General features: G+C 36.5%; 1 protein-coding gene across 2 annotated transcripts in view; it reads right to left on the bottom strand.

Annotated features, from left to right (window-relative positions):
* Positions 1-14,271, bottom strand: part of RAB6A (RAB6A, member RAS oncogene family) — a 77,849-nt gene that overhangs the window by 35,744 nt on the left and 27,834 nt on the right. For both annotated transcript variants that reach the window (XM_061201267.1, XM_061201266.1), the window contains exon 2: positions 9,023-9,081. In XM_061201267.1, the coding sequence (XP_061057250.1) occupies positions 9,023-9,081 (59 nt within the window). The remainder of the gene's footprint in view (positions 1-9,022; positions 9,082-14,271) is intronic.

Here is a 14,271-nt window from a genome sequence, read left to right as displayed (position 1 = left end):
GTGAGTCCTCCAACTTTATTTTTCTTTTTCAATAATACCTTGGCTATTAATATCTTGGTGAATTAGGATCAGGTCTTTCATTTCTACAAAAATGGCAGTAGGAATTTTGATAGGGATTGCACTGAATCTGTAGATTGCTTTGGGTGGTTGGTACTGACATCTTAACAATATTAAGTTTTCTGATTTATTTACCTGGGATGTCTCTCCATTTAATTAAGTCTTCTTTATTTTTTTTGAGTAGTTTTGTTGATTTCCATTTCACACAGACTTGTATTTTAAAACAAACAACAAGGGCTTCCCTGGTGGCACAGTGGTTGAGAATCTGCCTCCCAATGCAGGGGACATGGGTTCGAGCCCTGGTCTGGGAAGATCCCACATGCCGCGGAGCAACTAGGCCCGTGAGCCACAATTACTGAGCCTGCGCGTCTGGATCCTGTGCTCCGCAACAAGAGAGGCCGCGATAGTGAGAGGCCCGCACACCGCGATGAAGAGTGGCCCCCACCTGCCGCAACTAGAGAAAGCCCTCGCACAGAAACGAAGACCCAACACAGCCATAAATAAATAAATAAATAAATAAATAATTCCCATTTAAAAAAAAAAAAGTCCCAAATTAAAAAAAAAAACAACAACAACAACGGAAGAAGATGCTTCCTCCTTTATCCCAAACTATGTGACTAATACACAACCTAAGTACTAATTTCACCTTATGACATTCAATCTGAGAATTATATCTGCCATAGGGTGGGACAATGGGCTTATAAACTTGAATTACTATGCAAGAGCATCTAATTGACAAACCTCAGGAGTGTACAGGAGTGGCATAGCTGCATTTAAGAAATCTCACCGGGCTTCCCTGGTGGCGCAGTGGTTGAGAGTCTGCCTGCTAATGCAGGGGACACGGGTTCGAGCCCTGGTCTGGGAAGATCCCACATGCCGCGGAGCAGCTAGGCCCGTGAGCCACAACTACTGAGCCTGCGCGTCTGGAGCCTGTGCTCCACAACAAGAGAGGCCACGACAGTGAGAGGTCCGCGCACCGCGATGAAGAGTGGCCCCCGCTTGCCGCAACTAGAGAAAGCCCTCGCACAGAAACGAAGACCCAACACAGTCAAAAATAAATAAATAAATAAATTTATTAAAAAAAAAAAAAAGAAATCTCACCAGTAGAACCTCATTTACTCAGACAGTGTGGCAGAGGTAGTTAACTACCTACACAAATATCCATCTACCCCTTCTTCCTTACTAACACAATCAAACATTTACTTAAAACCATACTTTTCCTATGAAAAAAATTACATTTTCCAGGCTTCTTTGAACTTTAAGTAAATGGGGTTAACTCAGTTGGGAGGTACGTTGTTTTTTCCCCCCTTTCCTCCATCTTTCTTCCTGAACTGTGGCTACCGAGGCTGGAACTCCAGGAACCATTCAGTAACCATGAGGCAAATTTCAATATGGAAGTCATATATTAGATCAGGTTAAAAAGAAAGTTAGAAGGAGTCTTGGTCCTGGATGACCATGGAGCTGCCACACAAGCACTGAAACACACTACCTTTAGACTTCTTTTACATGAAAAAATATTCTCATGTCACTTATCAATGTTATTTTGTGTTTGTTATAAACAGCCCAAAATAATTTTTAATGGCTATAAATAGAAACAAGCATTTTCAGATCTCACAGTCAAGACATATAAATGTTTTTACAATTAGTACAAAGTCAGACTTTATGATAAAATGTACAACAGTCCCCTCCTTGCACTGTACTATCCTAGTTTTGGGGCATCACTTATACCACTGAACTCATAAAGATCAAGATTAACCTGAAAAACATCCTGTTGTTACTCTTCTGTTTAGTTAATTTTATTCCAAGCTGAGCTACTACAGCATAGAAGTTGATCAGCTGTAAGAATTAAGCCAACAGCAGGAAGAACAGAAAGGAGATGGCTGGGAAACTAATCGTTATCAGCTTTTCCAGCATCTTGAATGCTACTGATGAGGAACTAATTCAAATTTTCATAAAAGATGGATGAGACATTAGTGCTGCCTCTTGCTCATCTCCTTAAAAAAATGCAAAAGACAATAACTGCAGAAGAAACCAAAGGTAAGAGAAAATTCTCCCATGTATCTTAATTTACAACTTCGTATTATCTTAAATGTTAACTAATTCATTGGTTTTGAGGGGGCAGGGGTCTGCTTTGTAAAAAAAAACAAATTAAACTGAGTACTTATAAAAGGAGCTCACAATTCAAGATTGAACAATGGCTTATCCAAATATACTGGAGCCAAGATAACAGTAACTTTTATTTGTTTAGCTATTTTATTTGGATGCTCTCCACTTAGAATGGTGCTTATTTACCCCAACAGCTATTTTATAAAAGATTCAGATGTAAACTACTATTCTGTCTGACTCCGTAAATAGTGGTTTGTCACCTGTGTGATGCCACAGAAGCCAGAGACCCATAAACATTACGATTTTCCATATGGGACATGATTTTTCCAATACAAAACTAATTAGGTAAGGAAAACAAGTTTTCTTCTGTACGAAGCAATGATAATCAGTTTCCTTCTGTGGTCCAAACACAAGTAAAGCTCTGTTGCCTGGTTGCTGCCTTCTCTAGCAAGAGAAAATAGAAATAATGAGTTGAAAGAGGCAATGACCAAAGGAAGAAAAGAGTGGGGAAGTTAAAAGAATCTAAAATTGAGTAAGAGATAAATAAAAAGAATGAGGAAAGGAAAACGACCCCAGAAAGAAGATGCTGATACAGAATCCGGTTTAGAAGGGAATCCCATTTAAAAATATGTTTACATATATGTACATATGTGGGAAAAAATATATGTATATACATTTTTCCCCTAGATATCTTTGTGCCATATTATATTTCTGTCGATTAGGACAGAAACTAGGTAGAGTCTGTGAATTTTAAAAATGAGTCATTAAAATGGACATAAAATTTTAGTTATGCAAGGTGAACAAGTTCTAGAGATCTGCTGCACAGCATTGTGCATATAGATGACAATACTGTATTGTATACACTTAAAAATCTAATAAGAAGGTAAAATCTCATGTAAGTGTTCTTACCACAATCAAAAAAAAAGAACCTCACCCCCACCCCAAATAAAATGACAATACTTCTGGAAAACGGAAAAAAAAAAGTCATTAAAAAGTAAACAAAAATAAAAAGACAAATCAAACACAGAATCAGCAAAACAGTCCATCTAGTTAAGGATTTTGTTTCTACTGATAAACTAGAATTCTGTATAGAATAATCTAGAGCTTTAACTTAAAGAGATTAAGGATATATTTATTCACCACCACCATCTTTCTGGACAAGTTCATTAGAGTGTCTAAAACCCACTGTTTGGACTTCTCTGGTGGTGCAGTGGTTAAGAATCCGCCTGCCAATGCAGGGGACACAGGTTGGATCCCTGGTCCAGGAAGATCCCACATGCCACGGAGCAACTAAGCCCCTGCACCACAACTACTGAACCTGCGAGCCACAACTACTGAGCCTGCGTGCCACAACTACTGAAGCCCATGTGCCCTAGAGCCGATGCGCCCCAACTACTGAAGCCCGCATGCTCTAGCGCCCATGTGCCACAACTACTGAAGCCTGCACGCCTAGAGCCCATGCTCCGCAACAGAAGCCACGGCAATAAGAAGCTCGCACACCACAACAAAGAGTAGCCCCAGCTCGCCACAACTAGAGGAAGCCTGCGCACAGCAACGAGGACCCAACGCAGCCAAAATTAAATAAAATTTAAAAAAATAAAATAAATAAATAAATAAATAAAATAAACCCCACTGTTTTATCTACGCTGTCCTGAAGTTAACTGTTGATTTGTAACAGCCTTTGGAATAAGAAATTCTCTAAATTCAAAGTAATCTCTAAGGTTACTCTGAGCAATATAATCTTCCTCAAATAAAAGAATTAAACTACTCCAACTGTGGGAATCTTTCCCGAGCTTATTTATATTAAGTTGAACTATATAAAATGGCCAATATTATACCATTTTTGAATGATAAAAATAGCAATGTAATACGGTTCAAATTGATATAGTTGAAACTGTTAGAAAAATCTGTGGGTTTATAATTGGTAAAAGAAAAAGAAGTGGTGAATGCTAGAGCAACTTAAGAGAAACGCTTCCAGACTAACTAGAAATAAGTTTCCCAGATAACTTAGATTTTTTGCTTTACTTTGAAATAATGACTAAAATATGGTCAATTAAGGACTCTTCTGGCCAACCAGTTTAGTCTTTTTCAAATGAAATTAATTCAGTGCAAAGGAATCATAAATAGGGCATGAATTATGAATTACATAAAATTTATCTTTTTTGTGAAATAAAACTTCACTAAGTTTCAGATATATATTACATATGGCTCAATAATACATTTCTAGCTATGAGACTAGCTCTTCAATTACTCATTTCAGAAGTCTTTCTGTTGTGTGTATGGTGGGGGTAGGGGTAGGGAATCTTCAAATAATCCACTGAACAACTCTTCACCTGATAACTAAGTTGGCAGCTAACGACATATGGTCAATTCTTCATATATCAAGTTAATACTTGATATGCTGTCAAGCTGATTTCCCTAGGTAAGGATGTGGGGTGCTACATTATCCAAATTTTCCTGTTAGAGCTAAACTAAGATAATACCTCAGACTGTACCTAATTCTTACAAAAACTTGTAGTTTACATTGTAAATCAGTGTCTCCTATTAATGCCAAAGTACAATGATATTTTGGCTTCACTAGCAACAACTTTTTCACAAAGAATCAAAATCTTTCCTTATCTCTCAAATTCTGTTTAACCTCACCCCATCAACATCACTGCCCTTATAAATGTCTGAATGAACAGCAGCAATAGTCTTAGTGCATAAGTAGCAACAGCACTTTAGGTGTGCCGGAAAGATCTCCTTAATTTCACAGAGAACTTGGGTAAAATGAAATACTTCAGAAATACCCAGAGAACTCCAACTACAGGCTCTAGCTCATAATTCTTTAGCCTAAGACTCTGACTCTAGTTCAAATTTTTTAGCTTATGGTATTTGGTTCCACTCCCAAAGAGTTGAGCTTAACACTCTCAGGTACTTTCTATATATGGCTCAATGACATCAATACTTTCTTCAGTCCCTAAGACTGGTATTTATAGTTTCTCTGCTGAAGAGAGAGAGAAGCATTGCTCAGAATCAAAATATGGTATGCAAGAGGTCATCTAGGTTAAGCTATAAGCTGTAGAGTTGCAGGGACCTAGAAAATTGAGGATATCTGATATAAACGGGTCCAAAAAACCCCGAAGCACTCTTGCTAATTGTACTATTTTTTTCATTTCTAAACTTGCTCTTTTCATAGTGTCTTAAGATGTAACTAAACCATTTCTGAAATATTCAAAAGAATGTAATAAAATTTATACTATACATATTCATTGGCTTTTAAGAAGTGACTTTCCTTAAATGTCATGTTTATGTTTTAGTCATTCCTGTTTCATGATCATTATAGGTTTTAATAAAAGGCTTAATTAGAAACAAATTCCTTTGGGGATGAGATGGAAATGTTCTTAATCTTGATTGTAGTAGTAGCTTCATAGGTGTACATATCTGTCAAAATTTATCAAAATGTAAGGAATTAATAATTCTTTACTACTATCGATTATAAGATCCCACTGAATATTTTGGATAACAGTCTTTTGTCATGTTCGCCTTTTGCAAATCTATGGCTTGTCTTCTCATTCTCTTGACACTGTCTTTGGCAGAGCAGAAGTTTCTAATTTTAATGAAGTCCAGCTTATCAACTGCTTCTTTTATGGATCATGCCTTTGGTGTTGTATCTAAAAAGTCACTGCCATATGCAAGATCATCTAGGTTCTCTCCAATGTTACCTTCCAGTAGTTTATTACAGAGTTTTACATTTAGGTCTGTGTTTAGGTCCATTTTGAGAATAACCTCTGTATCTACATTCATTTGCATGAGGATGACCAGCTGTCCCAGCACAATTTGTTGAAGAGACTATCTTTGCTCCTTTGTCAAAGATCAATTAGAAAAACCTTTGTTAACATCTTAGTTCTACCATTTAGTAGTTGGATGGTTTTGGACAAATTGTGCAAATTTGGACAAACTTTTTCCTAGAAAACAAATGCCCAAGTTTTTCAGTTTTCTTAGTGTTCAAACCAGAAGGCATATCCCTGAAATAAAATAAATATTTCAAATATGGGAAAATACATACTAAAAAAGATTTATATTTACCCTAAAAGCTTTCTGAAAAATAAAAAATGGTTTAATAATTGAGACAGAGGCAGTTAATTACTATGGAAATTAACTATTCCTTTAATCAGATTAACATTTGATATACTCCTAAGACAAATAATTGAAATCAAGTTTTTATACTAACTACACAGTAATACAGATGTAAAATACTTCAATTAAAGGGGATTTTAAAAAATTTTATTTTAATAAGAACATTTCAAAAAGTTGATACAGGGACTATCCTGGCGGTCCAGTGGTTAGGACTCTGTGCTTCCACTGCAGGGGGGGCGTGGGTTCGACCCCTGGTTGGGGGACTAAGATCCCATAAGCCGTGCAGCAAAAAAGTTAATACAGAAAAAGATTTATAATGTGCTTAGGGCCCCAGTGAAAGTACCTGGTATGAAGATTACTAATTTATTCTTTTTAGCTTTTTCTTTGATTTTCGTTTCACAATTAAGCATTTTAAACTAAGATACATACACACATATAACTTAGATACATATGCAACTGAGAGCAGACATCCTTGTCTTTTTCTTGATCTTAAAGAGAGCGCATTCAGCCTTTAAACATTATGTCTGATGTTAGCTGTGGGTCTTTCATAGAGATGCCCCTTATCACATTTAGAAAGTTCCCTTGTATTCCTAATTTGCCAAGTGTTTTTATCATGAAAGGCTACTGGATTTTGTCAAATGCTTTTTCTGTGTCTATTGAAATAATCATGTGATTTTGTCCACACTGCGTGGCTTTTTTTTTTCTTTTTGGCCGCACTGCATGGCTTGTAGGATATTAGTTCCCCGACCAGGGATTGAACCCGGGCCCTCAGCAGTGAGAGTGTGGAGCCCTAACCACTGGACTGCCAGGGAATTCCCCTGATTTTGTCCTTTATTCTATTCATACAGCATATTACATCACTTTCTGTATGTTAAACCAACCTTGCAATCTTGGTACTAACCTACCAATCCTACTTGGTAAATGGTATAGAACCCTTTTTATGAGTTACCAGATTCAGTTCAGTAGTATTTTGCTGAGGACTATTGTGTTTATATTCATAAAGGATATTAGTCTGTAGTTTTATTTTTGATGTCTTTGCCTGGTTTGGGTATGAGAGTCACAGTGACCTCATGGGATAAGTTGGGAAGTATTTCTTCCTCTTCTGTTTTTGGAAGTTTACGAAGTATTAGTGTTGTTCTTCAAATATTTCATAGAATTGACCAGTGAGGCCATCTAGTCCTGCGATTTTCTTTGTAAGAAGTTTTTTGATTGCTAACTCTATCTACTTATTATAGGTATATTCAAATTTTCTATTTCTTCTTGAGTTAGTTTCGGTAGTTTGTATCTTTCTTGGAATTTATCCATTTCATCTAGGTTATCTAATTTGTTGGCATATAACTGTTCACAGTATTCCCTTATAATCCTGTTTATTTCTGTAAGGTCTTCTCCTTCACTCCTGATTTTAATAATTTGAGCCTTCTTTTTTCTTGATTAGTCTAACTTTAGGTTTGTCAATTTTGCTGATCTTCTCTAAGAACCACTTTTGGTTTCACTGAATTTCTTGTTTTTCTGTTCTCTCTTCCATATATTTCTGCTCTAATCTTTATTAGCTTCTGAATTAAGCACGTCTTTATTTTCTGTATTTTTGTTGTCCTGACACCTGGGGCCTTCCTTATACTGGAGGGACTGGCCATCCCAGGGTTTGCCAATTCCTAGAGAAGTAAAACTTGCCTGTGGAGGGCCTTTCATATGAAAACCAACCAATCCAAACCCATAACCCAACCACCTCCTCTATCACACTCAGGGTCATTACTCCCCTGCCCTAATCACACTAGGGCCAAGTAGCAGACAACTAGGAACAGCCCCTACAGCCCAGAGACCAATGAAATTACTCGAAGTAGGCAATCCTATATTTCCTTACCTGGTCTTACCCATCCTTCCCACAGAAATCACAATAAAGGCTAGTGCCTATAGCCTATATTTCCTGCCCACCCCCCACCTTCACCTCCTGCCCAATACCAGTACTTCTTCCATGTGCCCCCCTCCTATGGTCTGGAGTGTCCCTTCCTCTTGAGATCTGTGAGTATAGTAAACTATCTTTACAATGGCAATCATCTCCTGATCTGTCGGCCTCACCAAACCTGAATAATAAAACCTACATTTTAAAGTAGTTTCTTACTTCTGCTTGCTTTAGGTTTACTTTTTTTTTTCTAGTTTCTTAGGATAGAAGATTAAATTACTGATTTAATGTATCTTTTCTTTTCCTTATAACACTGCTTTAGCTGTATCCCATAAGTTTTGGTATGCTGTGGGGTTTTTTTTATTTATCTCGAAGTATTTTCTAATTTCCCTTGTGACTGTCTTTGACCCACTTGTTATTTAGGAATGAGTTATTTAATTTTCCACATGTGTGTGAACTTCCCAAATCTCCTTCTGTTAATGATTTCTAATTATAGTACTCACTTATTCTTGACTTCAAGTATAGATGAAAATGTCATAGAATCCTAGACTTGGAGGAAATCTCTCCAAGAGAATAGCTATAATCACTCTTACTTCTATCCCAGATGGTATTAGCAATAATCTTTCAATAGACTTTGGAACAGAAGCTAAAGAAATCAAATGAAAAAGTTGAGGACTATGAGCATCATCAGTTATACTTCGTATTTATATAGAATTTTACAGATTACAGAAAATGCTTTTATATCCATGTCTGAATGTAAATAAATGAATTTTTAAAAGGACCTTGAGTATTACTTGTAACACATAAGAGACAACTAGTAGGTTGGCAAAAACAAAATACCTGATAGGTGTTGTCAAAACTGTCATACATGAATCTGGTAATCAGTGATGTCTTTCCAACTGAAATGAAAAGAAAAAAAAGATTGATTCAGTTAACACATTAAATTGGGTTCTCAAGCAATTTTTCTACAGAGAACTGCAATTCAATTCATTGGGAAATATCTGCAATGGTTCTACTAACAATAATTTACAAACATACAGCCCTGAGTTTGTTGAAATGTTTTTCTTTAATAACAGATAATCTCAGGACTTCCTTGGTGGTCCAGTGGGTAAGACTCTGCGCTCCCAATGCAGGGGGCCTGGGTTCGATCCTGGTTGGGGAACTAGATCCCACATGCATGCCGCAACTAAGAAGCCCACAGGCCGCAACTAATAAGCCTGCATGCCGCAAATAGAGCCCGCATGCTGCAACTAAACATGCTGCAACGAAGATCCTGTGTGCCGCAACTAAGACTCAGCGCAGCCAAAACAACTGAATAAGTTCTTCTTCCCCACCCCCCTTCCTCTTCCTCTCCTCCTCCTTATAAAAAAAACCCAAGCAAACAAACAAACAAAAGATAATCTCTCAAATTGAGAGCACAGGTAAAAGAATATTTATTTATTTAAGAGGTGATGAAAATGAAGAGAAAAGATGGAGGAAAACAATCAGTTATGCTGACATCTCTAATTCACAAAAGGCAAGCAGATATTTACTTGAGTCCTAACAAAAAGAACTAGGATTACACTGGGAAGAAATTATAGTTAACTTCCTGGACAGTAACCTGGGGAAAATGAGGGTCAGGTCCACTTCATTCAGTGAATCAAAGCTTAATCTAGGGAAGTATAAAAACTAAATATGTAGAGTTCTAGGAGGGGTATGAGGGCTGCAAGAACTCGACTGTTTAAGAGTAAGAATGAAATGACATGGAAAATTGTTTTGAAACTCATTTCAGGATCAGATCTCTATTCTTTGGCAGGGCAATCCCAAAGATTCATAATACTACTTTGTATTGGTATTTTTAAGTTAATCCACATGAAAGTGCCACTAGGTAAAAAATAGTGGTATACTGCCAATATCCTTACCAATGGGCACAGTGTTCAAGGGCAAGAACCATATCTAATTTTCCTATATCTCCAGTAGCTTGACATAGATTCAATAAATACTAAATGAATACAAGAAATTATATCAATTAGAAAAGAACCGAGCAAATAAATATCTCAAATGCTCTCCCAAATGTAAATACTTTTGGGAGGAAAAAAACAATACCTAGTCACTCATATTTTTGTATGAATTTAAGTAACTTTTTTAAATAAAATATTTATTTATTTATTTATTTATTTTTGGCTGTGTTGGGTCTTCGTTTCTGTGCGAGGGCTTTCTCTAGTTGTGGCTCATGGGCCTAGTTGCTCCGTGGCATGTGGGATCTTCCCAGACCAGGGCTCAAACCCGTGTCCCCTACATTGGCAGGCAGATTCTCAACCACTGCGCCACCAGGGAAGCCCCAAATTTAAGTAACTTTTGATTTTTAGAGACCTGATCGTGGCCTCGTAAAATGTCCTCCATCCATGTGCCATATGAAAACCTGAGAAAAAACTGAGCCAAAGAAGGGAGAATCCCATAAAATCACCTACTCCCAAACGTCTTATTTTAAAGAATCTAAAATAGCAGGTTGAACAGCTAAAGCTAGTTTCCCTAGATCTTGGTCAAAAGCAAACTGATGTTTGGGAAGAAGTCTCTTTTTGGAGCAATGAGTAGACCTATGCATTTCTTCATTAGTAAATAGTACATAGTTTTTATTTTGTTTTGAAAAATGTCCCTCCTTTTTAACATAAAAGAGCAAAATGCATGTTATAAAGCGGGCAACACAGCAAAGACCAAGAACAAAGTGAAAATTAGGTATATCCTACCACCTATACATAACTAACATTAAAACTTTGGTATATGTTTTTCCAAAATATTTTTTATATATACGAACACATATGTACTTAAAGGCAAAACCCTAGAACCAATCATAGTAAAGTCAGGAACAATACACATACTACTATTATTTAACACTGATCAGAATCTATAAAAAGTAAATCTAAAAATCTGAAGACATAAAAGGCAAAATAGTGGTGGGGGAAACGGTGGAGAAAAGCAAAGGAGCTTCATTATAAATAAAATATATAGTGAAGAAATACAAAATAGCTTGTTTGTTGAAACAGTTTTTATTCAAAAGATTAAACTTTCATTATTAAGCATTTTAAATATGATTCTTCAACATGGGATCCTTGTAAATTTATTGTTGTTTACCCCAAAACCTTCTGTAAAATGGTATGTAAACTTATGATTTGCCTAATGCTTGTTTTCCCTGATCATAAGCTCTATAATTGTCCTGTTTAGTCCACATCATCAGAGTTTGACACTGCTTGTCACATCACACTAAGCAAACGACACCTTTGCTGAACTGATACTCAACTCTTTTTCAGACGATAAAAAATAGGTATCTAGGGTTATTAAAAAAAAAAAAAAAAATCTTTTTTTTTTTTTTTTTTTGGCTGTGTTGGGTCTTTGTTGCTGTGTGCAGGCTTTCCCTAGTTGCGGCAAGCAGGGGCTACTTTTTGTTGCGGTGCATGGGCTTCTCATTGCAGTGGCTTCTCTTGTTGTGGATCACAGGCTCTAGGCACGTGGGCTTCAGCAGTTGTAGCACGCAGGCTCAGTAGTTGTGGCACGCGGGCCCTAGAGTGCGTGGGCTTCAACAGTTGTGGCGCATGGGCTCAGTAGTTGTGGCGCACAGGCTTAGTTGCTCCGTGACATGTGGGATCTTCCCGGACCAGGGATTGAACCTGTGTCCCCTTCATTGGCTGGTGGATTCTTAACCACTGCACCACCAGGGAAGTCCCTCACTGTAGTTTTGATTTGCATTTCTCTAATAATTAGCGATGTTGAGCATCTTTTCATGTACCTCTTGGCCATCTGTATGTCTTCACTGGAGAAATGTCTATTTAGGTCTTACGCACATTTTTTGATCGGATTGTTTTTTTGATATTGAGCCATATGAGCTGTTTGTAAATTTTGGAGATTAATCCCTTGTCGGTCAGGATGCATCGTTTGCAAATACCTTCTTCCATTCTCTGGGTTGCCTTTTTGTTTTGTTTATAGTTTGCTGTGCAAAAGCTTTTGAGTTTAATTAGGTCCCATTTGTTTGTTTTTATTTCCATTACTCTAGGAGATGGATCAAAAAAGATATTGCTGCAATTTATGTCAAACAGTGTTCTGCCTATATTTTCCTCCAAGAATTTTACAGTATCTGATCTTTCACTTAGGTCTTTAATCCATTTTGAGTTTATTATGGTGTTAAAAAATGTTTTAATTTCATTTTTTTTACCTGTAGCTGTCCAGTTTTCCCAGCACCATTCATTAAAGAGACTGTCTTTTCTCCATCGTATAGTCTTGCCTCCTTTGTCATAGATTAATTGACCACAGGTTCATGGGTTTATTTCTGGGCTTTCTATACTGTTCCATTGATCTATAGTTCTATTTTTGTGCCAGTACCATACTGTTTTGATGACTGTAGCTTTGTAGTATAGTCTGAAGTCAGGGAGCCTGATTCCTCCAGTTCTGTTTTTCTTTCTCAAGATTGCTTTGGCTATTCAGCGTCTTTTGTGTTGCCATACAAATTTTAAGATTTTTTTGTTCTAGTTCTGTGAAAAATGCCATTGGTAATTTGATAGGGAGTGCAATGAACCTGTAGATTGCCTTGGGTAGTACTGTCATTTTGACAATACTGATTCTTCCAATCCAAAAACATGGTATATCTCTCCATCTGTTTGTGTTGTCTTTGATTTCTTTCATCAGCGTTTTATAGTTTTCGGAGTGCAAGTCTTTTTCCTCCTTAGGTAGGTTTATTCCTAGGTATTTTATTTTCTTTGATGTAACGGTAAATGGGATTTTTTTCTTTAATTTCTCTTTCTGATCTTTCGTTGTTAGTGTATAGAAATGCAACAGATTTCTGTGAATTTATTTTGTATGCTGCAACTTTACCAAATTCACTGATGAGCTCTTGTAGTTTTCTAGTAGCATCTTTAGGATTTTCTATGTATAGTATCATGTCATCTGCAAAAAGTGACAGTTTTACTTCTTTTCCAATTTGGATTCCCTTTATTTTTTCTTCTCTGACTGCTGTGGCTGGGACTTCCAAAACTATGTTGAATAAAAGTGGAGAAAGTGGACATCCTTGTCTTGTTCCTGATCTTAGAGGAAATGTTTTCAGCTTTTCACCGTTGAGTATGATGTTAGTTGTAGATCTGTCATACATGGCCTTTATTATGTTGAGGTATGTTCTCTCTATACCCACTTTCTGGAGATTTTTATCATAAATGGGTGTTGAATTTTGTCAAAAGCCTTTTCTGCATCTATTGAGATGATCATATGGCTTATATTCTTCAATCTGTTGATGTGGTGAATCACACTGATTGATTTGCAGATACTGAAAAATCCTTGCATCCCTAGGATAAATCACACTTGATCATGGTTATGATCCTTTTAATGTATTGTTGGATTTCTTTTGCTAGTATTTTGTTGAGGAGTTTTGCATCTCTCTCTGTTCATCAGTGATACTGGTGATGGTTGCACAACTCTGTGAATATATTAAAAACTACTGAATTGTACACTTTAAATGAGTGAATTGTATACGATTATTTTTAAAAACTTTTAATTTCCTCTAGAATTTATTGCAGTTACCATGTTATAACAAAAGCAGATCATTCTTAATGTGTTAATTTCGTTTATACATTTAAATAAAAATATATGATCCCCATCACATAAACAGATAATTCTAAATCTACTTTGAAGTTTAATCAATCAATAAGTATCTATTTGGAAATTGTACCTAGTATCATATTATACCAAAGATAAGGCTGCTGTCCTCACAGAATATATGGATCATTGGTAATAAATCTTTAAACTAGTGAATGTCATTAATACATTGGGAAATACTGGAAAACTAACAAATTTATCTAGACATTGTTTATCTTGCCCTTCTGAGAGACTTGTAGATCTAGATGAGATTAGTTTGGAAATGGGGTCTCGTTTAGTCCAGAAAATCTTCAAAGTCCAATATAATTCTCAGCTAATCAGAGACTAAAGAACCTTTATAAGGAGAAGTAGGCTTGGAAATCAACCAGTCTTATTTTGAATTAGCATGTTTCAGTCAAAGTATGGAATTAATGATCAAGTATCAGTTAGGAATTTCTGTAATATACTCCAATGCCAAGTGACCACTAACATTC

The sequence above is a fragment of the Eubalaena glacialis genome, chromosome 10 (assembly GCF_028564815.1).
Source record: "Eubalaena glacialis isolate mEubGla1 chromosome 10, mEubGla1.1.hap2.+ XY, whole genome shotgun sequence".
NCBI classification, from domain to species: domain Eukaryota; kingdom Metazoa; phylum Chordata; class Mammalia; order Artiodactyla; family Balaenidae; genus Eubalaena; species Eubalaena glacialis.
This window is presented reverse-complemented; position numbering and strand designations above follow the sequence as displayed.